The sequence below is a fragment of the Urocitellus parryii genome, chromosome 13 (genome assembly GCF_045843805.1).
Source record: "Urocitellus parryii isolate mUroPar1 chromosome 13, mUroPar1.hap1, whole genome shotgun sequence".
NCBI lineage: Eukaryota > Metazoa > Chordata > Mammalia > Rodentia > Sciuridae > Urocitellus > Urocitellus parryii.
Window position 1 is genome coordinate 43,670,628 of NC_135543.1, and position 26,814 is coordinate 43,697,441.

Below are 26,814 nucleotides of genomic sequence, written 5' to 3' on the forward strand. Positions count from 1 at the left end.
ACAGAGGACAGGTCCAGGGACAGGATATAGTCTCTAAAGGCAACCCTAAAGACTCACTCTCTTCAACTCACTCTCTCCTACAGTTTCCATCCCCCCCAATAATCCATTCAGCTATGAATCCATCAATGGATTAACCCACTGATGACAGCAGAGTCCCATGATCAAATCCCTTACCAGAAGGCCCATATCTGGACATTGCTGCATTGGAGACCAGGCCCTCAACATGAGTCTCAGGAGGACATTCAGATCCAAACCATAAGAATATTTATTCCTTTCTTTATATTCAACTAGAGAGCCTTCCTTAGTCTCCACCATCTCTCTGCCGAAAATTACGGGATATTTATGTTCTCCTTCTGCCTAGTCTGTTCTTCTCACACTGTATCTCACATTCATCTACGCTCCTGTATCTTGTCCACATAATCCTCGTCCTCAAACCATGGATTAATCTTGGATTAATCTTTGTAAGACATCATTTGGATCATCCCCTGGCTCAAAAGTCTTCGAGAACCCCCTCACCAGATAGATCTAAAATCATTCCCTGAGTAGAAAGATCCTCCATGACGATGGTCCCTCTGACACTTTACAGTGTCATTTATTATTCTCTACCCAGAACTCTTCACCTTCCTTACACAGGCATTTGCAGGCTTTGTGCCTTTGCTCGTGCTTATCCTGAGGAATGAAATGCTGTTCCCCTCATCAAACTGCTATTGATCCCTGCCCAGATCAAATGCTGTCTCCTCCAAGAAGCCCCTCGAGGTCATTCCCCTAAACATGGCCTTTGCTTCTTTTATGTTGTTGTTATTTGCCAAGTCTTTGGAAATCATCAGTCCTTCTCATCCTTTTTAGAGTCAAAGACTTTAAGCAGTTATGAGCAGTATTTATTATTTATAACCCCATCATTGTGCACTAAAACAGAAATGTGAAGAAATCTGCCAAATAACATATATGGAGTGATCGTGGCCAAGTCAAGACGAGGAAAGTCTGAAAGTCTGACCCCATCACTAATGCTACTGTATCAGGATTCAAATACCTTGTATCCCTGATTAAATGTGCAATTTACTGTAAATATCTGACAGCCCCATGATTTGATGTCATCTGTGCGAAAGAGCTCATTTGTTTTCTCTACTTTATTTCTGTACCTCAGAGCACCTAGAATATTACCTTGTCCAGAAGAGATGCTCACTAAAATATCATTGTAGGACCTCATGGATGAGTCTCGCTGGAGATAAAGCATCTCCAGTTTTGAGAGGCAATCTAGAAAGTCTTTGGCTTGAAGACTAAGACAGGCGAGAGTTTATACCTTTCTTTATTTAATCAATATTTTTAAATTGGTTCAAGTAACATATTTAACATCACGAAAGTTTGAAAATTGAACTGAATGCCCCAAATATGTTGACAGACAAAAAGAACGTTAGCCAGCTCATGCACCTGTTTCCTGGCCTGAGTTATTCCAGTGACTCTAGATTTTAAACTCAGACTCTATTTTTAACTGTTATTGAACCATTACTGTAGCCACCTTACACGCAGCAGAGTAGGAAATAAATAATTAGCAACTTAATTTTCCAGCTTATAACTACAAATCATACCCGCTGCCTGTCTTTCATACAGGTGTGTATATCTACCCTCATACATGCATGCATGCACGACACAACACACACACACACACACACACACACACACACGCCATCCAATCACACAACTATGTTGGAAAAACAGCAAGAGGGAATTCTCTGCCCATGATGAGCCTTGCATCATTCATTACCATAACAATGATAATTGGTTTTCCTTTTATCATTATTATGGAAAGTCCAGATTCACTGTAAACAGCAAATACAGATTTAAAAGTACTAGAGAGCCAGGTAGCAGCATGATGTGACACCTAAGAATCTCTAAGGATCTACATAGCCTCAATAGGAGATAAAAAGCAATTGATGGCTCTCTCTGGGACAAAAGTGGCAAGATGACATGTCTACACTATATCTATTAGTTTGCGGTCTTCTTCCCCATCCGTCAGGGGAACAGACTGACTTCAACCAACAGTTTACATCAAACTCATTTTCTAGACAAAGAAACTGAGGCTTGACAGAGAATGAAGTATCAGCTGAGCCAGGCAACATCCTGAGCGCCCGTAATTCACTTCGCCCCTGGGTTCCTGCACCCCTCATCCTTTTTCTTCTCAGCGTTTCAGGGCATTGTTCCTTGGGTTTGCACGGAGTTGGTTGGAGGTAGGCACCATAGGTTTGATTGATACAGCAATTTGCATCTCAAGGCATCGCTCGATAAATACAGTGCATTGAAAGGCTACTCTCTCACAAGCCAATTTCCCCCTCTGGGCTGACTTTAGAAGCTCATTGATGTCACTTCCTTCCTCAGTCAGCAAGTGAATTTTCTTTAATTCTCAAGACCAGCTGTCCATGCTGTCAACAGAAAGTTATTAAAATTCCTTTAAAGTGAATAAAAATAGCCTAAAAACAAATGTACTTGGAAACAGGAAAGAATCAGTATGCAAAGTCCACAAACCTCTGAGCAAAATAATGTTGATCCAACCAGAGATTTCAAACACTGTATATTCAAGATGCAAAAAAGAAAAAAAAATAATTAAAAGATGCTAAGCCACATACCCCTTAATCTTTTACTAGCAGAGGCTTTGCACTGTTAAAATTTATCCCCTTTAATTCCATTTCTCTTTTTCAAATATGATTTGAATAAATTGGGGGATGAGTTAGGTTTTACTGAAGTCAGAATTCCCTTCTTTTTCCTTGCATGGACCAAAGAACATTTACATCTCCACCAGATGTAAAAGAGATGATCCATAAGCAAGAAAAATACATGATCGTTAGCGCCATTCAAAAACCACTAGGGCTACAAAATAATATGATATATTTTAATTTACTATAACTTTAATAGCTCAAAGAAAAAAGATCATTTTCTCTTATTCAGGGAAATGAACTGTCTGGCTCCCAAGTCCCTCAGATTCTCAACCAATTGCGTGACCACAGTCACTAAAAGACTGCCCTATCAACTTCTTTATTTTTTTAACTTGTTTTTTTTTTCTTTTTTTTTCTTTTTAATCAGTAGAATGTATTTTGACATATCATACCTACATGGAGTATAACTCCCCATTCTTGTGGCTGTACATGATATGGAGCTACACTGGTCATGTATTCATATATGATCATAGGAAAGTTATGTCCGATTCATTCTCCTGTCTTTCCTATTTGCATCCCCACTCCCTTCCCTTCATTCCCAACTTCTGAATCAACTCAGGGCTCGTCCCTCCGTCTCCCAGCAACAGTTCTCCCACTTTGTTGCCTGAATTATACACAATCTGATAACCAAGTCCCTCCAAAGCATGGACATGTTCCCTGCCACACATATCACCTGCAGTCACCCACCACCTCCTCATAGAAGCAGACATCTACCCTGAATGCTGGACTCCCTCTGGCCTTTTGCCAAGTAAACTTGGACCCAGAGTGTCCCCAGATAGGCCAGGTTTGTATTTCGGGTTACCTACCCATTGCTTGAGCTATCAAGTTCAGCTTGCCACCACCCAGGGCTTTCTACTTATAGGTAGTACACAGTGCAATTCAAAAGAAACTTCTATATCCGCTGTAGCTGTGCCAGAAAACTTTATTTGAGTAAACTGCAGATTAGTAAAAGAAAAAAAAGTGGAAGCTTGCCTAAATTAAGCTAAAAAGACAATTTATAACATTGTCGATCCTCAATAAAAGTAAAAATCATAATCTTCTAAGTTATCTAGACTTAACTCTCAATTTTTAACTTCCTTTGCCAGGATTTGGAATGTTTATTGTGTTCTTAATAGAGAATTAATAATACTAAAGATGTTTATAAAATAGGGGAACTTTTAGATCCCCATTGCTAGGACACGTAAAAATTCTTGGAAAGTAAATTAGGAACTAATTCAAAAGAGTGCTGCCATCACAAAACAAAGTATTCAGTATGGTCCAAGATTCAACAGAGGTCAACTTGGGGCCCCATCATGGGCCCCCTAATATTTTTTAACCCATGAACCTTTCCTTTTATGAGGAAGTAGAAGTCAAGAGTAGCTGCCTTCGACATGTTGGAGGCTTGTACAAGCTGCACCCACTGAACATGCCGCCGATTATTCTGCAAATATGCACTGACTACCTGAGAGAAGCTAGCACTGGGCTGAATCCTGGAGACACACAATAAATAAAATGAACACAGACCCTGACATTACAGGAGGCAAGCAAAAAAGCAAACAAACATACAAATAAAATAATGGCAAATTATGGTAAGTGGTATGGGAGAAGCAATGGGCTGAGAACAAGAATCACAAGAGATGGTGTGACAGGGAAGAACCCTCAGCTCTGAATATTAAACGGAGACCAAAAAAATACAAAGAGCCAGCCCTGTCGGTTGGAGAGAAAACACTTTGTGCAAAGGACCAGAGGCCTTAGAGGACTAGAAACAGACATAAAACCAAAGTGACTGGAGGCCAGCAGAGGAAAAGGAACAGCCTGCAGGGTGAGATGGGAGAGGTAGGCAAGGAGCAGAGGTTGAGATGTAGGAAGGGGTTTGAAGAAAGCCAGAGTGCAAGCCGGGAGAGCCCAGCAGGCGAAAGTCGAAGTTCAGGGAGAGACATTGATGGGCTCAATAAGGTAGCAGCTGAGGACAGAGTGGCCTGAATTGTAGATACAGGTGGACCGTTCCTATCTGGTCCCTGTGCCTTTCTATAAGTGATGGCTGCAGCTCTGTGCCCCTTTGCAATGTAAAGACAAAGTTCTACTTCCCTGAGTTATTAAATCTGCCCTGTTTCAGATTGCCATATCTGTCCTCTACCCCCAAAGGCTCAGATTCATTTTTAAAATATTCTTTGATGGGCGGGGGGGGGGGGTGTGAGACGCCAGCATTCCACAGATATAGAATATCAAATTCCTCTACATACATAAATAATAGGTTTATTTGCTTCCCAGGGGGAAAAAGGGGGGAGCAGATTCATGATCTCAACTCCTTTTCCTTCCGCTATTTCAACACTTGATATGTAGCATTTTCAAAATGGTTTAAGCATCCCTACAGAAAGGGTCATGCTAACTGTGGGTCACAGTACAGAAGTAGACAATGTCCCAGAAGAGGAGGAAATAGCTCTTTGGGAGTAGGAGCAAGCCACTTGGCAGCAACTGTCTTGTTCACAGTTGAGTCCCCAGAGTTTAGTATCCACATAAGACACATAGTAACTGCTTGTGTTGGTCAGCTTTTTTTCATCACTATGACCAAAATACCCGACATGAGCAACTTGGAGAAGGTAAGATTTATTTTAGCTCATGGTTTCAAGATTCGGTCTGTGGTAGGCTGCCTCCAAGGCAGAAACATCATGGTGGAAGGGCATAGCAAGAGAAAAGTTGCTCACTTCATGGCAGGCAGACAGCAGAGAGAAAGATGAGAGAGAGTCTGGGAAAAATAGAGTCCTCAAAGCCACAACCCCAGTGGGCTACTTCCTCCAGTCATGCCCCAGTGCCCTAGAGTTCTCAACATCTCTCAGTAATCCATTCAAAGTATTAATCCATCAAATGGATTAATCCAGTGATGATGTCAGAGCCCTCATGATCTGGTCTTTTCACCTGTGAACATTCCTACCTAGCCTAGCACATGAGCCTAGTTCAGATCTAAGCCATAACACTACTCAAATGATATCTGTTCCTAAATGAATATAATAACACATGATATCACTCTTTCTGATCCTTATTTCCTATATCCACATTTTATCAACTACTTTCAAACTTTGCTTCAAAAAATCAAACTTTCGATTTTTCCCTTGATCTTTCTTCCTATTTCTAACTCCCTGCTCTAAGCCCCAAGCCACCATCTAGTTTATCCATCCCACCAAGGCCTCCTACTTATTCTGTCATTTCTCTCCCTACCTTGTTCCATCTATCCACCACCAATTGACTCTTCCTTCATGTCCCACCTCTGCTGAGGAGCCGTGCTCCTGCCCAGTTGTCTGTTGCTTCAAACATAAAGAAACTGGCTGGTTCTCAGGTCAGCCACACTGTTTCCCTCTGACCCTCCCAGTTAGTCCCACCAGTCGTTTTCATGGATCTCTCCAACTCTATCCATTTTCTGAAGGTCTCATTATTTTGATTCCTTTACCTACATGGCAAGTTTTATCTCTGAACTTACATTTGATTTCTTGTCTTCACCATATTTTAAGCATTTGCTCAAACATACCTATCCAAAAAGATGCAGATATAAAAGCTATTCTAAACTCTGTTAAGAAAACGGCTAGCCACAAATCAATTGAAATTGTGGTCCTGCGTTGGCAATGACATATTTCTCCATAAGTTGAAAGGGAATATAACGATGGTTAATGGCAGCATATTGCTAGAAATCTGTGTCCCCAAGACCAATCACATTGGTTGGGCCAAGTGCAGAGCAGTTACTCAGTACCCCTGAAGAAATGGTCAACACAGAGCATGAGATCCTGTTTGAATTAGTTTTTATGCTATAAGAAATTATAGTCATACATCGGTATCCACTGGAATTGTCCCAGAAACCCCCTCGGATATCCAAATCTAAAGATGCTGAAGTCCCTGGTGTAAAATGGTGTAGTATTTGTATATAACCTATAAACATCCTCCTGTAGACTTCAAATCATTTCTTGGATATCTATACTACTTAATACAATGAAGCTATGTAAATAGTTGCTATATTTGGGGCATAATGACAAGGAAAAAATAAGTCACTACATGTTCAGGACAGATGCAATTTTTTTCAAAAAAAAAATTTTTAACAATGATTAGCTTAATCTATGAATTTGGAACTCAGACACAGAGATCCAATTGCACCACCAACCTGATTCTCTTAAAACAACACAAATCTGTTAATCTTCCAGTCTGGAGGTCAGAAGTTCAGATGGGTCTCACTAGGCGAAGGTGTTGGCCCGGCTGCCTTCCCTCTGGAGGCTCTGGGGGAGACTCACCTTCCTCCCCTTTTTCAGGTTCCAGAGGCTGCCCACAGTCCTGGGCTCATGGTACACTTCCAGCACTAAGCCACTCCAACCCCTGCTAACATCACCATCACCATCTCATGGTCTTCCCTTAGCCTTTGACCTCCTTCCCCTCTGTGATAGAGAAGGACCCTTGTGTCTACATTGTACACGCCTGGATCATCCAAGATCATCTCCCCATCTCCAGATCCTTAATCATATCTACAAAGTCCCTGTGCCATGTAAGGTACCCTACTCACAGGTTCCAATGGTTAGGATGGGGACATTTGGAGGGGTCCATTATTGAGCCTACCATCATTGTCCCATCAGCTTCCATAACCTACAGGTATCTTCATTTTAATTTAGGGCACTAATCTCAATAATTTCTCCTTAAATTCTGTTCCTTCTCATATTGTATCTCAAGTCACATCCTTAAACTAAAAGAACCTCTAGCTAAAAACTTGAGTGTTGTCCCTGCTCCCTATTGCTGTACTTCTCACCTTCAATCATCTCCAGAACCTCCCTCAGGAACACCACCTGCTCCCGGATCCGTCTTCCTCTCTCCCACTGCCTGGGCCCAAGCCCTCATCTCTCCTGCCTGGACAGTGGACATGCCCATTGTTCTCCTCTGCCCCCACTCCTCCACCCATCTTCTGCACTACTGCCCAGTCCGACTTTTTCCACGACAGCTTTGGTCACCCCATCCCCTTCTGAAAGATCTTTGCTGACTCTCTGCCTACAAGGTCCCCAATTTCACTTCACGTTACACCACGTTCCAGGGTTGGCTCTTTCCCCTCTTCCCACACCCCGTATGTCCCACCTGCTACAGCATATGCTTATGCGATCGTCACCCCCTTATTCACCATGCCTGTGTTCCAAGATGTTCTGCCAGGACTTAAAACTGTAGATAGTACCAAACACTATATAGAGAGTATGTCGTTTCCTATATTGGCGGACCTTTGATAACGTTCAATTTATAAATTAGGCACAGTAAGAGATTAATAGCAACTAGTAATGAAATAGAACAATCGTAACAACATACTGTAATAAAAGTTAACGTTTATGAATTATTTATTCCTGAAATTTTCTATTTAATATAGACCCCGGTTGACCATGAATAATTGAAGCTGTGAAGAGCGACTAGGCAGACGAGGGGGGGAACGACTGTATACCCAGCTCAGAACGCCCCACAATTCACCAGACACACCCTACTCTTGCCTTCCTCTGAGCTGTTACTCATTCTGACCCCTGCCATCTGGAATGCCCCACTCCCATCTTTTACTTTCAAAACTCATACAGGTTTTATTTTAATCCTCTCAAATCTGGGAGGGTGTGGTATATGGGAGCTCTGGTTCTAGATGGGCAAATAAGCCAGAGCATGATGTAATCAAACACTTAGTAATTGGTACAGCTGTTCTTACATGCCAGGCTCCAACTCCTTTTCGAGTGGGCAGTGGGCAGCTCCATCTCTCAGGTCTGATTATTTCATTGTTTGGGCTCTCCTTCTTCTCCAGAATTCCTCCAGATTTCCCTCCATCCCTGTGAAATAAAACTAAGACTTTGTAATGGTGCTCTCGCCCCCAGCACCCAGTCCAGTTTCTTCTCCACTTGGCAACGAGAGCTGAGTGGTAATTTTAAAACCACAAGTCATGACGTCCCTACTTATATTCTGGCTTTAAATCCCCTTAATGGCTGATTTTCTACTTCTCTTGGGATGATCATGAATCTCCCAAAAAATGTTCTCCCTGGACTTCCCTGCAGCCTGGGTCCCGCCTGCCTGTCCAGCCTCCCCTCACATACCACCCTTCCTTCTCCCCTCTGGGGCCATCTTGCCTTCCTTCCCATTTCTTGGACTCACCCACTTCCTCCTGCCACGTGGTCTTTGCTCATGGTCTTCCTTCTGCTGGAATGTTCTTCCCCCTTTTCTCAGGGAAGTTAAATGTCTTATCATCTTTCTAATTTCATTTCAAATGTCACTTCTTTAAAATTGCTGATCTGCCTAATTCAGAAGATTTTTCTCTCAAACTACTTTGCCTCTTCTTTAAACACTCTGCCTATAATCTAACCCAAACCAGTCCCAAATATTAAAACATATCAAGAGTATTTTATTGAACAGTGCCCTTTAAAATGAAGAAAATTGCTGTTTGTTTTTTCTAGAAACTCGGAGTTTGGCCCCTGGCATTTCCCAATAATGATCCCTTGGCGCACTCTTAATACCGTCATTCCATTTCCTGCCCTCCTCATGCTTCTTCTCTTTCCCATGTGATTCCTCACCTCATTCTGAATACTTGGAAAATTTTAGCATATGCTTATTATTGGTTGTTTAATTGAATGGTAGATTTCATTTATTTTTTTCATCTTTTTAAAAAAAAATAGTTTGTCAGTTTCTTAAACAACTAAATATGCAACTACCATACAACCCAGCAACTATACTTCTGGGCATTTACTATAGAGACATGAAGACTTATGTTCACACCAAAACCTATATACATGTTTAAAGCAGATTTACTCATAATAATCAAAACTACCCAGATGTCCTTGAACAGGTGAATGGCTAAACAAAGGTGATGCACCCCTACTACGGAATAGTACTCAGCAAGGAAAAGACACCAACTACTGACACAGGTGGCCACCTAAATGAATACCCAGAGAACGACACCAAGTGACAAAACACCAGTTCCCAAATGTGGTATAGTCTATATTACCCCATGTATACTCCATTTCTATAACAGTCTTGGTTTTCAAGATGTTACCAAGGGGGGAAACTGGGTAAAGGATATGAGGACTCTGTCTGAATTATTTCATACAACTGCATGCGATTGAAGTCAATTATTAAAGTTTATTTTTTTAAAAAAGGACTTGTTTACTAAAGTAGACGGAACACACTGAGTTGGTCACCGACACAAGATCACTGTGGAGCCACCAGATTTAGATTTGTTCTTGCTTTTCTTTTCTGGTGATTCATTGGTTATTTACTGTTCCTAAGGATTTCACTTCCTTCTCCTTAAGATGTACATGACCTTAAATCCCTCGGAGGTTATTTTTACAATTATTGAGGTTGGTGGTTTTAGAGTACTTGTTCTTTATGTCCCTTTGTGCCTTTCATCCACCACTCTGAATTTTGTCCTTTCTGACCAAGAGACCATTGACAGGTTTTTCCTGTCCCCAGAAGAAAATCACAAAGGATGATCATGTCTCCCTCACTGCACATGTAGAAGAGGCGTGTTGAAAGGTCGCACTTCTGCCACCTGCCACCTCAAGTCTCCTGGTCTATTCCCAGGGTACCCTGCGCTCAGTGTCGGCATTATACTTCAACAGGTTGTCCTTGTTTGGAAACCTTGGACTGGCTGTTGTTTAAATTTGTCTTCGGTCCTTTTCATCTCTTCATTTCTTTTCCAACATTTAATACATTCTGCTGATGATCACCCTTATTGGATTTCATTTTCTGTTATCTTTGCCTAACATGCTTTATTTTGGTTTTCACTGTCTCCCCACACACACAAGCCAATAACTGAGTGACTTGAAGGGTCCAGATGGTGATGCAAACCCTTGGTCAGACAGCCAGTGAGTGCTAAGGCAGTTTTGACTGACAGCAGAGAAGAATCAGCATTGCATTTTTTTTTAAATTGATTTTCATGCTAAAAAAAAATTCTTTTTGCTTTCTTTTTCAGTGATTACAGAAAAAAACCAGGAACATAGTACCAACCAGGTATTTCCACACTTCTCATAAACTGTAAGATAGAATTTTGTTTTAAATGTTGATGATCAAGCATGTGTAAATGTTGAAAGTGTTATGCTGGTGGTTAGATATGAGCAATGCATGTTATTGATTTTGAGAACAAATAAACTCGTCCACTGTGGATGATCCTGCAACTTTCTTTGTCTGTCCCCAACCCTATTCCTTCTCTCTACCTCTTCCTACCCCAAAATGGGAAAGAGTAGACAAATAGACTCTGCCAGGTAGCATATAAGTGTCCCTCTGACCATACTGTGACCTCCGCATACCATGATGGCAGTAAATAAATATCTTTACCTACTTTTACCTAAACAAAAGTGATTCTCCTTTGGGATTTTTCTCAAGTGCTAATTCACCCAGCTAAAAGTCATTCCCTCCCCAGCAGCTAAGGACTGAGCCCCTGGCAGTGGAAACCCAACCCCAGGTGCCCTCCCTCTCTGATCTTTAATGTTCGCTCACTGTCCTCCGGTATCTTCCTGTCTGCTTCTCTTTTCTTACCCAATCTTCTTACTAATCTATTCTTTCTATTTTCGAATGTATGGAACCTTTCTATATAACCCTTAAAGGGGCTTGAGATCTTCAACCACACAAACCAAAAGAGGTCTGCACCGAAACCCCCTAGTGACCCACTCTGCCTTGTCCCTCTGTGAGCCAGTTTAGCTGCAGTGTCTCCACAGGCCTGTGAACTAGACTCAGAGCTTGCAGACATTGGCCTGTAGCAAAATGTGCTCAGATTTCACTCACAGATACAAATCTCCTTGTCTTATTTATTTTTCCTTCTCTGGCATGAATTACAACTCACCCTTGCCAAGGAGAAAAGTGGTCAATCTACATTGATGCCAGTCAAGGGTGCACTTTTCAAAGTCACCTAATGTACTGCAAAGTAAGCTCCAATTCTAGTTCCCATTGTCAATCTACCCAGAGTTCTAGCTTTAACCTAATCTCATCCAACTTTGAACATAGAGACCTCATTTCACCAATATACTGTTACTGCAGATTCAGTAGGCAAAATTGAACACATTAGATTTTTTTTTTTTTTTTTTGCTTTTGAACAGAAGTATCAACGTTGCTGGGAGCCATAGCATAGCACATGCCTCTAATCCCAGGGGCTCTGGAGGCTGAGGCAAGAGGATCCCAAGTTCAAAGCCAACCTCAGCAACCTAGCCAGGCCCTAAGCAACTTAGAGATACTCTTTCTCTAATTAAAATATTAACAAGGGCTGGGGATGTGGCTCAGGGGTTAAGCACCCCTGAGTTCAATCCCTGGTACAAAAAAAAAAGAAAAAAGCATAAATGTTGGTTTTGCAGCCAACTTAATACCTGAGAACGTTGTCATTGTATAATAAAGTTGGTTGGCCTTTTCAAATCGTTTATTTGCCTTTGAACTTAATCTCTTTATCATTGTATTTGCAGTTATTTGTATGTACCCAAACGGTTTCATAAGCCTGAGCAACAATTAACCTGTAAAATTTATAGCCGCCCTTTTCATTTAAGTCACATAGAGAATAATTTTCTTATAAAGAGATGTTTTCTCATTAATTTATTAAGTTAAAAGCAGTTGGTCAAAACATATATTAAATTCACTTCTTACAGGCAAATTGTCATTTCCTACATTTTCCTACTTTGTCCATTTGGCTAAACTGATAGAATATGCAGACACCAAAACAGAGTATTTGGTCATATAATCTTAAACATGGATTTGATGCCAGATACAATCAAGATGGCTGCTAAAGAGACTGACATTCTTTGAACTGTAACTAAGAGAAGGCAATCTTACTATTTTTTACAGTCATTCTCAGAACAGATAGTAGTATCGTGCCTTCATTGTCTACCAGCTTATATTTCTAATCCTACCATGGAATTTCTATTCATTTTTCTTCCAATTAGGGATGTGTTCTCCACTCTCAAGAACACACTGGCAGTACAATTCAAAGCCCGACTTACACCTCTAATTGATCTCAATCCTGGCAAAGAGTCAAAAACCAGTGTCACCCCCTTTTTCAAACCACTCTGCCACCAAAGGAATTTGGCTCTTGGAAAACATTTTGAAAACTCACTTTGGATAATCAATACAGTATTCTTTATCAGACAAATGCAAAACGGAGTACTGTTGAGCATTAATCTTGCCCCTAAATCCTTCCCACTAGGCACTATAGATTGAGTAATTAAATTGAAATTGAAAATCGAGTCTTTTTTTTTTTTTTCTTCTTTTTTCTTTGTTTCCACCAGGCAGGCTATGAGTTGTGTACCAATGTGAGAAATCAGGGCTGGGGAGGAGGGAAGCTCCAGCCTGCTGGCCAATAGCCAATGTGCATTTTTAGCTCCCAGCTTATTTGCCACACCTGAACTCAGAGAACAAACAACCATTTGAGTCCTCTGGAGGGAGCCTTGGATTCTTTTCTGTGTAATTCACTGGGGAAATTAGTATGCATTTTTAAAGTAACTTGTTAATGTAGCTTGTTTACGAGAAGAGGACAAAAATGAGCAGGGAACTGCTTGGCAGCTTAGGTCCCAGAAAGGGATGAATGCATGACCCATTTTTTTTTTTTAAGCTGTCTCTTTGGCAATTCAACGCTGCAATCATTTCCTGTCTGGAAAATGTTACTCGTGGAGATGAAAATCTCCTATAGGTTTTTGCTGCATAATTTTCACCACGGTAGATTAAAGAGAATACCTTAAAAATGCTACCCCCAAATAATTTCAAAAACCAAATTAAAATATGGTCATCGTCATGAGAATAGGAAAACTAAAATGTAAAAACCTTTCATTTAACTTTTGGAAAAAAAAAATGCCTTACTCTATGGTAGACAATGGAAATGTCTAGTAAATGAATACCTTCTGTTTATGTTTCTTTATATAGTAGATAATGGAGCCCATACTGCATTAATACCTCGTGTTTGTGAAGCCAGGTGACGGAGAGGGACACTGGATAGGGATAGGAGGCTCCTTTTCCTGTGGGGAGATGTGCAGGATGTGGAGAATATTCCAAGTTGAAGATAGCTGGCTCTAATCACCCCGTTCAGAGAGGCCAGATGGTCAGTGTGTCTTGAAATCTACCTTTGAGTTTCCTAGCATCACCATGGCACAGGACCACAAGCTGAGTGGTCCAAAACACAGATATGTGTGGCCTTAATAGTTCTCAACGCTGCAAGCCTGAAATCAAGGTGCAAGCAGGGGCCTTCTCCCTCTGAAAGGAACTGTTCCTTCCCTCCCACTTCCTAGATCCTCAGGATTGCCAGCAATCCTTGGAGCTCCTCTGCCTGTGGCTGCAGTGCGCCAGTCTCTACCTCTGTCCTCCCTGTGTGACTCCCCTTTTATAAGGATGCAGCCAGAACGAACTCATCAGAACTTGATGATGACCGTAGAGATACCACTTCCAAATATGACCAATCTCCCAGGAACGAAGTGTCAGGGCTGCAACATATCTTTTTGGGGGAGAAACAGTTGAACCCATAATGAGCTGGAAATCTTAGTCACCTCAATTCCACCTCCCCCTCAGACTGTTGAGCACAGAAAATCCTCCCCTATTGTTAGCACGGATTATTCACCCTGGCTGTGCATCATAATCACAGTGTAAGCTTGTTAGCACTGATCCAGAACCAAAGTCCCCAAGAAATTTTGAGAAGTTGGATCTAGAGTTAAGTTCAAATGTAGCACAACGATAGTAGAGCAGACCAGCGTGCGGGTCCTATATGCTTTACAAAGCCCCAAGCATCACAAACACAGAAAAAGCTAAAGTAAGTTCTATTTCTTTCTCAGCCTCATGTTTTAAGTTTGAAAACCTGTGGAGCACACATGGAATAAGAAAGAAGAGCATTGAAACTGAGTTGGGCTCTCTGGTCAAGTGGGCTGTGGTCAGTCTGGGGAATAGAAATCACAGCCTGCCTTGGGAAAACCAAGAGAGAGGCTGCTTTAGTTTTTCAGTATCTGCCCCACATCCCCCGAGGCTGGAGGACAAGAGGCACACTATGCTCCCCCATACTCTCCTCTGCATTTAGGGTGTGAGAATAGTTTGGCATGGTGCTTGGAACCTCCTGGTGCTCTGGAGTCCAGTAAGGCCTGGTGACCTATGACCTTGACGGAGATAATATTCCCTATCCTTAATGGAGTGTGGGCGATCATGGCACAGATGTCTCCAACCTGAGCCAAGCTTCCACCCTACCCTCTGCCCAAGTTCCATGGGCCCACTCAGGCCTCCAGTAGCAGAGTAAACTTCAGGGAGATTGGGGCTCCTTGAGTCTCCCCAGTCCCAGACTAGGTCTTGGTGGAGTTTCCTTTAAAACTGAAATATTTAGACATACAGAATATAGGCCTCAATTTCCTCTTTTGCTCTAGATCTCACAAATGTTGGGGACAATCCTACTCAGATATCTGCAATTTCAAAAATTCATTATGTGATTCTAATGAAAAGCCAATCCTGAAGAACTTCTCACCTGTTGACTATAGGATAGATTGCTAACCTTTGAGAAGTCCAAGGTCATTGGATCTTGCACTCCTTTAGAACAGCACTAACCCCCCCCCCAACTTCCTAGAATATTTCCCATCCTATTCTTTCAGGAAAACTATTGTGCCATTGATTAAGTCATCCCACCAACACACCAGACCCCTTTTCTGCATGCACAAAATTTGTTCATAAGAGATCTCATTCGAGTATCACCTCTTTCATGGAATATTCCCTCCTCACATAGCTAAGAATAATCTCTCCATCTCCTGAGGTGCCTTTTTATTTTGACTCCCCTTTGCTGTAGACTTTTTTATTTTCTACTCTGTGTTCCAATTATTTATACCCCAATCGGGTTTTGGTAATTAGAGAGTTATCACTCTAACAGGAGGAAATCTCATTTGGTTCATCTCCGTATCCACTGCTAGGCCTGGCATGTCATAGGGGCCCAACCAATTGCTGATCAAATGTAAAATCTTCTGCTTACCAAATTAATACCCTAGTAACCAGAGGGACCACTAAATTTGGGCAGTCTGCTCCCTGTACATTGCCGTGTTTAAACCTGCTGTGTTCTTAAAGGCAGGAACCAGGTATTGTTCTTTTCATTTCCCAAGTGAGTAATCTAAGCCAAAAACAAGAATCGAAGGCTTGGGAGACCCACATCTTCATTTGGCTTTTCTGTCTACAATCCATATTGCCTGCAGGATGTTAAGTAGTTTGCTTAGACTTGGGTACCCGATTTCCTTCTTGAATGTGAGCATGCCAGGGGCATTCACTGCTGCCTTTTCAGTGTAGCATGAACTTTAGAACTTCTAAATTTAAAGCAGGATTGCATTACCCTGCACTATTCTTACCAAAATGGCCATGCACTCTAGGAGAGGATTTCTACTTAAAAGATAGTTTCTCTTTGCAAATTCAGCACGAATGGAACAAGTGAAGATCCCATTCCCCTGATTTCCTGTTCAGATTACCATCTAGAATTAGAAGCTGTGCTTTTTAAAATCTATCCAATTTGTGAGCCTTTAAAAATAAAGTGTTTGAAAGTGAAATTGAATGGATCAAAATGTAGTGGCATGAATGGTGGTTAGCAAAGAAGAATTTATAAAAACTGGTCTTTATTAAATGTTGGATGGCTCCAAACATAGAAAATGCATAGGTGTAAATGCCAAAGACTTCCCCCTTTAATCGGAAGCCAAGAAAATTAACATATCGTCTAAGGGCATCTGTGCAATGGTATATAGATTGACAAGACAAAGGGAAGGTGAGTAGCTGCCCCTCAGGTGTTTTAAAGCATGAACAACAAGTAGGAAAGAATGGTTGGAATGAACACTGCAAGAACTATTGGCAATCAAATATGCCAATGTTTTTCATTCAAGGGCTCAGAATGAATTTGAATAATTGCAACCAATGGTTGTGCTGGTCATTCAATTATCTATATCCCATTTAGTTGTCACAACAACCCTATGAGGATTAGTAGTTTAATTTCCATTTCCTACAAATAGAAACTCAGGCTTGAAGTCAGGTTTAGTAATTCTCCAGGTCCTACCATGCTTAGCACTAAATTAATAGTAATAGAGAGCATTGTTATTAAATTTTTTATGAACTTTCTGTGCGTAGACACTAAATTTTATGCTAAATTTTACATAAAATTCTCTCATTTAAAGCTCAGAGCAGTAGTCCTGTGAGGCAGGTACCAATCAAGGGATTTGAGATTAGTGAGATTTCACAGACTACCCAAGATCATGCACATGGTAAATGGTGACACCAAAGTAGAATTGGGCAACTCAGCCACAAGCCATGCTGCTTTACATACCTTTACTTATGGGTGCATAGATGGTGAGTGCAGAGCTCAAATATGTACCCAGATGTATCTCATTCTGAAACCCTTTCTCTTCACCATTCTGCTATACAAATACTTTCTCTACAAATTGTTCTATTAACTAAACCAGCCCACTTACACCACCCTCATCAGCACCCCAATTTTGACACCCGTACTGAAGGGGTTGGTTATGACTCCTTGGAATATAGAAACTTAAGCTGTAGTATGTCTTTTTTTCAAAGTGGATTTTTTTTTTTTTTTTTTTTTAGCAATCAAGATGAGTATACTCCCTCCGGGGTCCCTGTTGAGCATTAAATTACTTTTTAATTAAATAAGTAAAAAAAAAAATCAAGTGAATCTGGTCTAAGAGAAAACTATTTGTCACCTGAAAAGAGATTAAAAACTAGGGGGAAAATACACATTGGGATAATCTGTTGCCCACTGGCAATTTTTCTCAGTGAAGCCCAAACAAAATATCATGGATGTAAAGTAAGAATTGAAGCAGAAACCTTTATCCTCATCTACGATAAAAGATTCTCTTTTATATATATATATATATATATATATATATATATATTCCAGAAAAAATGGTTAATTTTCCATCTAATAAAAATGACTCACAACACTTACGACACTATTATACAGAAGACCAGAGGAATCTAGCCCATGAACAATTTTCTGGTCAATGGTTCTTTTCTTTTTCCTCCTGTTGTTTGCATTATTCTAATCCTTGTTAACTTGCTAGTATCAGTCCCTGAAGATAAGCTGGGTAGCAAAAATTTTTGCACTTAGTAAATTTATTAGCAAAATAATCAGTGCCATCATTAGGGATTATTCTATTAATACACAGCAACAAACCTCAGTGGCTGAGTCTTCCTGCCAGGAACACCATGAACAGAGAGCTCCTTCAGCATTTCCTAACTCAACCACCATCTCCACGTCAAAGCCACTCACTTCTTGAGTCAGAGCTATGTTCGAATGAGCCACAGAGCCAGTGTGTTTTCATGTTTGGGTTTATATTCTAAAACATTGTATTGTTTCTTCCTTTGAACTATTTTAGCCATGTTTTTCTTTCTTCTTGTGATAAGGAACTGAATGAGGGCCTTCTCACTTCCATCAAGTGAAAACCTGATCTCTTTTGGAATTGTGTGGAAGAGATACTTGAGTTGTCATGATTTTGGAAAAAAGTTGCTTGCTTTTCTTTCATTCTTCCTTTCTTTCTTTCTCCCTTTCTTTCTTTCTTTCTTTCTTTCTTATTTTTAATTTGTTCTAATCAGTTAGACACAACAGCAGAATGTTCTTCGATTCATTGTACACAAATAGAGCACAATTTTTCACTTCTCTGGTTGTACAAGAAGGAGGGTCACACCATTCGTGTAATCATACATGGACCTAGGGTAATGATGTCCGTCTCATTCTACCATCTTTCCTACGTAAGGTTGTTTGTTGATATAAAAAAAAAAAGTTGTTTTAAGAAGTAGTGATCATTAATACCAGTCCAGTTCTGGAAATTTTCCATTATTCATGTGGTCTGGAGCCCTCGGGGCGATCCCTTCCACAAACTGCCCTGATGTTTGTAGGTATTGTCTCTGTATTTTACTGAGGAAATGTTCCTTGGCACGCATGAGAATGTCAAGAGTAAAAAGAAATGCCCAAGAGTTCTCTACCTCTAGCCAGGAAGAGAAAGTGACCACAATTGTCCCTTTTATTATGTGTAAAGTGAGACCAATTCTATTTGACCTTTATTTTGCAAAGTAGTACTTATCAGAAAGCAGATTTCTGGGAAGGACAAGAAACACAGACAAAAAGTGAAAATTCAGAGTATCAGGAATTACCCAATGAAAGCTACCATGTCTTAATGTGGAAAAAGTCATTATCCACAGAAGTGCTCTGTTACATTCTGTGGTCAATCATCAAACAAAGATGCAATAAACAAGATTCTTCGCTGTTTCGTCACTATTATGTCTTGCTCAAAATGTATGAAAAGGGAATATTCTCATCAGATGATTACTGAATAATTCAATTAGGACCATGTTCTGTGGATGTGAAATAATGTAATTTACTATGTTGAATGATTGGCCAATCAGATTTCTCCCATTTTCTAAGGCAATGGATTAACTAAAATGTGACCATAAACAAAACAGTTTTTATTAGGCATAATCTACTTTGTAAACAAATGAAATTAATTATTTGCCTGACCTAAAGCTTTGAAAATGAAAGAACCAAACTGAACACATGCTTCCAATTTCGATCCTGTTACTTAGATGACACTTAATATAAAAGTTACAATTTAACTTCCCCTCAAGTATTCCATACTTGAGTCTAAATGACTCTTAGAAATATGTTCATCAACAGATGGGAGCCACTTATGGCCTCATAAACTCCAAAGCAAGTGAAATTACCCCAGCAAAATAGAAAGAGATGACAGTAAAGGCTCATCTGCTTATCTCAGTCATGATTAATACATTGCATATTGGTTCAATGATACAATGAATATTGACAGATAATAACCCTTCTTCATAGAAGAGAAATACCAAAGAGACAAATGCTAGTGATGTATGCTGTCCATCAATCAATAACTAATTTCAGCACAAGCCCTGTGTATCGAGTCATGGATGTGCTACGGAAGGCATGGGAGAAAGTACCAGCATAGCTCTAAAGGAGCTTTCTGTCTTGACAGACAAGTCCAACACACCACCTGACACACTGCACAGAAGAGCAGAGAGTGTTATTACCTGCTAGCTTAGTGATTATGCCACAGAGATAATGAGAGATTTTGGAGGAATCAATGAAGAGTACAGTGGTCAGGGAAGAGTCACGAGGGCTTTGAAAATCACATCTTCAGAGTCAGAAAGAAATATAACATGGTAGCCTGGAAAAAGATCTCAGGTAAATGAGTGTGGAGTTTTTCTCAGCACAATAGCCTGTATTTTCCCTTTCTCTCCATCCCCGTTGGTACCCATCACCAATCCCTCTTCCAGCAACTCTGACTTCCTCCTTCTTCCACTCTTTCCATTGCAAGTCCATTTTCCACTTGACCAGCCAAGTGAGCTTCATAAAATGTAAATTGAATCACGTGATCCCCATGGAAAACGTCCATCGGCTTATATCATACCTCGGGGAAAATCCAAAGTCCTTACCATGATCTGCTACATTGGTCCTGCCCTCCTCTTTGATTCCGTCTCATCTCACTGGGTGGATCTCACTTGTGTGACGACCACACTGAGCTGCCCTCTGCCCTTCCACCTAGCCAGGCCCATTCCCATGCGAGAGCCCACAGGCATGCACTGCCCATGCCTGACATACTTCATTCATTCGTTCTTGTCATCCATCTCTCAGCTCCCGTGGCTCCTCCACAGACATCTTCCCTGGACATCTATTAAGGGCGGCTTTCCCCACTCTCCCCCTGACACACTCGATCATCACTCTGCTTTACTACTTCATACCATCTACCTTTTCCTTGTTCACTCATTTACCTCTTTATGATCCATCTTCACCCACATAAACATCAGCACAGCAAGAACAGGATCCATGTCAACGTCCTTCACCCTCCAGCCTCGACACCAGAAAAACAGTGCCCATGCTAGGTGCTCAATAAAAACTCCTTCAATGACTATGTTGCTTCATTAATTCTTCCAGCTGCAGCAATAGTCTGGGCATGGGAAAGAAATATGTCTAAGTAAAATATCCATAGTGGTAACGAACATTCGAGGTGGAAGGAATAGAGTTTGGTGTCTGAATAGAGAACAGGACTGAGTAGGCTCAGCCAAGGATCAGCTCAAGGCCCCCAGGGTTACTGTAGAAAGGGGATACACTTTCAAGGAATAAATAATTTGTGGTGAAAAGCTGTGTTTAATGAGTAGACACTATATATCAAGCATTAGATGTGTATTTCTTTTTTTTTTTCCTACAACCTTACTAGGTAGGTATCACTATCTCTATCTTTAAATGAAAGGTTGGTTCAACAACTCCAAGTTATTCAACCAGGTATCTGAGCCCAGTTGAGATTGATTTGAGAGAAAAAGTCCTGACTCAGAATCAATGGATGGCTGCAAGTAAAAATCAACTGAGTCTGATCTTCAGAGCTCTCTCTGTCCCATTTCACAAGCTGTTGGGTTCATAGGGGGTGAATGCATGTCTCACTGTTGTTATGGGGGTGAATGCATGTCTCACCGCCAGCCTTGGCTTGCAGGGCTTCTTTTACAAATTGGTCTGTGCACCTGGGGATTCCAAAAGTTGTCCTCCTCATTTTGGAATAATGCAGGGTAGGAGCTGAAAATACCTTGAAGAAGATACTAAAGAGATAAGTCCCCCGCTGAAGGTAGGAGGACTTGATTAGTGGAGGAGAATGAAACCAGGGTCCTTGGCAACAACCACCCAAAGAGTAATAAAGCCCCAGAGAAACTAACCAAAGTGCAGTGTATGGAGATATTTTGCTTCCATCTATCCGGACATCCACCTAAGTTACTGCCTAGAATATAGAACCTAGAGTTTGTTAGCTATGAGTTTGTTAACTATGAGTTTGTTAACTAGGTTTCCAAAGAAGACAGGCCTGCTGATATGAACGGGGAATGAGAAGATGCTGCCACTGAGTACTCCAGTGTCTTCTTCCTTGTGGTGGGAAATAGATGTTTTTCCTCAATGTATAAATTGCCATGGAGATGGCATCGTCGTGTTAGTGTCTTGGAGATAAAAAGGTCCTCTGGTCCCCAGAAGTTTACTGGGGGTTGAAAGGTGCCATCAACTATTCTCTGTTCATCTCCAAGTCCAAGCATACAGCTTTCAAGTGCCCACATATATGTTCTCCCAGATTAGCAGCCACTGAAATGTCCAGATGCAGAGTGAATTTTCTTGAAAAGGCCAACATGAATGGAGTGAAGACACCTCACTCCGTAACCACCGTATCTGGGTATGCATGTTTCTAGAGCTAATTTGGAGGCAGAAAAGGAGATAAAGATGCCATGAAGATAAGAAGCTTTGTTCCAAGGCTGGCACCTCCATGTGGTTTATGCTATACAAGGACAGACCCTACAAATAGGCAGAGCTAGCTGACACCAGAGTTTTCAGGAGCAAGAACCCAGCAGAGCACAGGAGAGCTTCCATTCTTGGTACCCAAAATCATATAATTCAACTTGGAGAAGAGAAGCAACTAAAAGTTGGGCAATAGCTACTCTTCACACTAACTAGACTTGACTCTGGCACAGTTGGCCATCTCAGAGTAGCTCAGTGTGAAGGATGGCATGCACCTGGATCTAACAGCAAGGAAAGACTCATACACTTATAGATGGGGTGATGCTGAGAGGCCAGTGTGTGTCATATAGTGAGAAACTGATGGTCTTAGAGCCAGACAAGCCTGGATTTTAATCTCAGCTGTAGCTGTTTCCAGTGAGCAAGTTGTGACTCTAACCACTGGTGGAGCTGGAGTGAGGACTCCAATCACTTATGTTAGTGCAGCGTCTGGCACACTTGAAACACACATGGATCATCGGCCAGAGCTCACTGTCGCCACACAACCCCTCCCTATAGCATTGGCTTAGGAGTCCTGGCAGGGTTGGAGACTGACACAAGGACCTTCCCTGCCAATTGGTCTAGATTCCTCCCTCTCACACAGGAAGGTGCATGCTCCAGACCTGGGCATCTCAATGTAGGGGTTATGATACAGGTAAGGCCAAAGGGTCTTCCCACCCGCTTGGCCAACTGATCCCAGTGTGCAAGTCTTTTCTTTGGCTTTTACAGATGATATTCAAAATCATATATTTTCATCTTATTACAGTACTGACTATAGGCCAGTTACAGAGGCCTACAGTTATTGGAGGCCTAAGCCTAAGAAAAATTCCTATATGGAGCCTGAGAATCCTTTCCCCCTGCTATGGATGATCCACTTTCCTTGCATGGGAAGTAGATGAAGTTGATAAGTTGCAATGGTCTTTTCTAAGCAGTTAATGTCAAAATGTGTTTGCTCCTTCCAAGGAGCAGATTACAGAATCGAAGAAAGAGGATGATCATACAGTGCCTGCAAACCTTTGGAAATTTTTTGCTTGTTTTATGATACATGATTCTCTAGAAATAAATCAGGCACACTCCTTAGCTATCAGTATCTCAGTATAAAAGAGAATAGTAATTGGAATTCAGCAGCATCCCCTGCCAGGATGCTGCTGCTCCGAGAGTTGGCAAAGCCGTTGGCATTGCTCAAGTAGCTTTGGACTAGTGGGCAGTGGGTGGGGGAAGAAGCCATCCCCCAGGTGTCTGCTGCCTTCTGGGACTGGACTCTGTCTAAAGGAAGTAGTGGAAAAGGGTAGAGTGCCTCCAGCTCCCTCCCCTCTGCTAGCTGCAGGGCTGCACTTACTCAGGCTGAGCTGCAGGTGGCAGACACTTCCCTGGGATCCCCCAGGTCCCCAAGGAGCTCATTCTGGATCAGCCCTAGGAAGTGAAATTGTGTGCTCTCTGAAGGCTCCCCGCTCTAGGCCAAGAGATCAGGATCAGTGCCACTCATACCCACTTCTGCAAAGAAAGAAGAAGAGACCATGATCAATGAAGTGGCTGTTTCTGGTGGCCATTTCATTGATACCTTGAATCAAGTACTATTATCTCCACGAGAGAGAATCAATTTGGGAAAATGCTCAAAAGCATCAAAACTTTAGAATTAATGAAATAATTGTCTTAAAATAAAACTGACAAGTTTTATTCAAATGCATACACAGAGAAGCCCTTCCAAACATCCCTTCGGTGAATTAGATAAAACTGTTCAAACAGAGCTCTAGTCATCAGCAGGACAAACTGTTCCCCTCCTCTCTGCCTGTTTTGCAGTTTGTTTACGTCTTCGATTCCTCCCTTGAATTCTTCCTGAGACTGAAATCCTGAAAAGAAACTTCACATGACCTTCGGGTCCCCATGTCAGGATCCGCTGTCACAAGCAACCTCTCCTCCTGGCTCAGGACCCAGGGGACCAATGATGACACCAAAGTGTGAGCCTCCTGCTCTCTCCTGAAGGTTGGAGAGGCTGATATGAGTAAAGCTGAGTTGTCAGATATGCAAGTGACATAAGCCAGAGGGGCGTGTGTCACTCAAAGGTGCTGACACAAGAGAATCTGATCTGAGGCTAGGAGAGGCTTAACCCAAATAAGACCAATGGAATGTATTCCTGCAATGTCCTGCCACTCTCACACTTGGCATTGCTGCCCCCAAGGCTCAAGTAGCTTTAGACTGGAAGGCAATGTGTGGGGACCCTGGATATGTGCTGCTTCCTAGGATTGCTTTCTCGCTTATGCTAACACCCAGCTCCTCCAATATCTTCAGCATCTTAACTAGAATACTCTCTTGGACCTCTCCCATTTTAATTCTCTGATGGCTCCTAGAAATAAATCAGGCCTCTCTGTCTCTCTGTCTCCCAATAAAGCTTCTCCATATTTTCTAGATGAGATCCCAAAGGGGGTCTAATATGCTAATTCATTTGGCCAGTTACTCTCCACCCACCCAGTCACTGTCCTGCTGCAGATTTCCCCCTTGGCTGCCAACTGGCCTATGGATAAGCCACCCGTAGGTCCAGTACCCACCCCAACCCTGCTCACATGCACAGAGTCTGTTGCCACGGACATTTCAATCTGAAGTTGAAAAGCAGCATGCTGGATGGTAAACCCAGTGCTGAGGGGAAATTGGAGAAGAAAGTCACAGAGAGAGACTGCATTGACAATGGGAGAAACCCATTGTAGTCAGACATAATATGTCAGTCACTGTACTATGGATTTTATAACTGCATATAGCTAATTAACTCCCAGAAAGATAACGTCTTATCTTTTCTCGCCACCAGAGCATCAGAAAGGTGAGATTTTCAGCATCACCCTTGGTAAATGACGTCCAGAGAGGCCTCCTGTCCAAAGTCGGTGGTCCTTCTTAGGACTGCCTTCTGTCAGCAAGGGATTCTTACAAATCTCTGTAGTCTAGGTCAGCTCAGTAGGACTAGGGTTCCTCCTAGTTGTAAGGTGTTCGTTCTCTCAGCCTTATTTTGTGTCTATAGATTCAAGTGCACACCAAAAATTGCAATGAAGTTCATGCTAACACCCATAGCTCCACCAATATCTTCCAAGGGAGAGCCAGTATGGGAGGACAGAATCGAGGTCTCTTACTATAGTGAGAGTGTTTGGGATCCTGGACCCCAGCCCATGCCATCACTTCCATGACAGTGTATTAGAATTCCCCCTTTAAAAATTAGAAGGCAGAGAATGATGGATATTAATTGGCTCTCTGTAACCTCACTGGCTCTGCCTACCCAGACTCCTTCATCTCTTAATGTTTCCTTGTGTCTGGCCAGATGTCCAGCTGACTACCCACTCCTACAGCCCTGCCTGAGTGACTGCCCTCTGTCTTCCCGTGGAGGAGCAGGCTGGAGCTGCCAACCTCTCCTCCCAGAAATCTGTGAAGAAGGCTAGTGGGATTCGGTGGAGCAACTCCTGAGCAAGTGTTCTATGTTGGTTCTGAGAGTTCCCCTGTAGAACTGAGGTCCCAATCCCACTGGGCTTCCTTGCTGGACAATTCACCCTGTATCTTCTGCCTTTCCTTCCCTACCTCACCCTACATTCTCACCAATGTTTTCTAGAATCAACTCCAAGTTAACCGCTTGCACTCAGCTCCTAAAGCTCAGCTTCTAAGGAAACGCAAAGGCTCTGTCCTAAAATCCCCCAACTAGTGGGTGGCGGACCTGGTTGATCCAACCCAAAGTCTCTGTTCTTTGTCCTTTGCTGATCACCCTGCCTGTGCCCCAGACCTCACAACAGCTTCCTTCTCTCTTGCATTTTTCAATCCCAACTCCCTCCACAGCCGACTCTATCTCTGAAGTTCCCCGGGCCTGGTGTACCCAAGGTAACCCTCGATTCCAGGGTCACCTCATGGACTCATCTCTGTGGCTTGTGGAAATCTTTGGATTCCTAATCTGTGCCCATAACACCCCTTTCACCAAAAAAAAAGAGAACTTCACACTCAGGCATTTTGCAACTCAGAGCAACTGGTTCCTTCCTCCTCATCATGCCCCTCAAAACAAGAACAAGAATCTCACCTGGCAACTGCACTCTCCAGAGCAGGGTGTTGGAACCAGGGTGCCCTCTTTGCAATTCCCCTGAAGAATCCTGCAAGATACACATGCTGTGGTCAGCTTTCATCTTAAATGCAAAGGAAGGAGAGGTTGACTGACCACTGCCGATTTTAGAAAACTAAACACCTAGAGATATTAAAGAGCCATATCCCAAATCTGTTAGATATCTACAATTGTCAGTGAAATATTAAAATCTTCACAGTCAAATATCTACTTATTCTCTTATCATGCCTAGTATCATTGACTAGATTTGGCTATTCCCATCCACATTTGACATGTACAGACAAAAATGAGGTGCTAAATAGTGAGGACCAAAATTTTTGAGTATTTTTCATGTTTCTTAGCTTCGACCTTGTGTTCTACTAAATAAAGTTTACTGGGTAGGAACTAAAGAGTTCAATTATATTCTACCCTTCTTTGTTGGCTGTGCAGAGTAAACCTGACAAGTTATACAAGCCTAACTTCACTTATCTGTAAATTTAAAAACAAAAGAAGAGCCTCATTTTTTCCCACAAAACTTGGAAGATAGAATGATAAATCTATAAGAGCACATTGAACCCCATGGAAAGAAGCCTTATGTGCTTGCAGACACTAAGATGATGTCTTATTTCACTTTGTATAGTCTTGCCAAGCCAAAGAGCAGCACTATCCTCAATGGACACTCCCCCTTGCTGATCCCATCGGGCTGCATCCCCTGTGCACACATTTTAAACTCCTTTGGCTTCATGGGGCAGGGGGCGGAGATAGGGAGGATTTAAATCCAAAAT

The 26,814-nt window shown here is 41.8% G+C and overlaps 1 protein-coding gene across 2 annotated transcripts in view; it reads left to right on the plus strand.

The window, feature by feature from the left end:
- The window catches only part of Chst9 (carbohydrate sulfotransferase 9), a 214,036-nt gene that overhangs the window by 178,598 nt on the left and 8,624 nt on the right, over positions 1-26,814 (plus strand). For both annotated transcript variants that reach the window (XM_026388071.2, XM_026388072.2), the window contains one exon: positions 10,639-10,676. In XM_026388071.2, the coding sequence (XP_026243856.1) occupies positions 10,639-10,676 (38 nt within the window). The remainder of the gene's footprint in view (positions 1-10,638; positions 10,677-26,814) is intronic.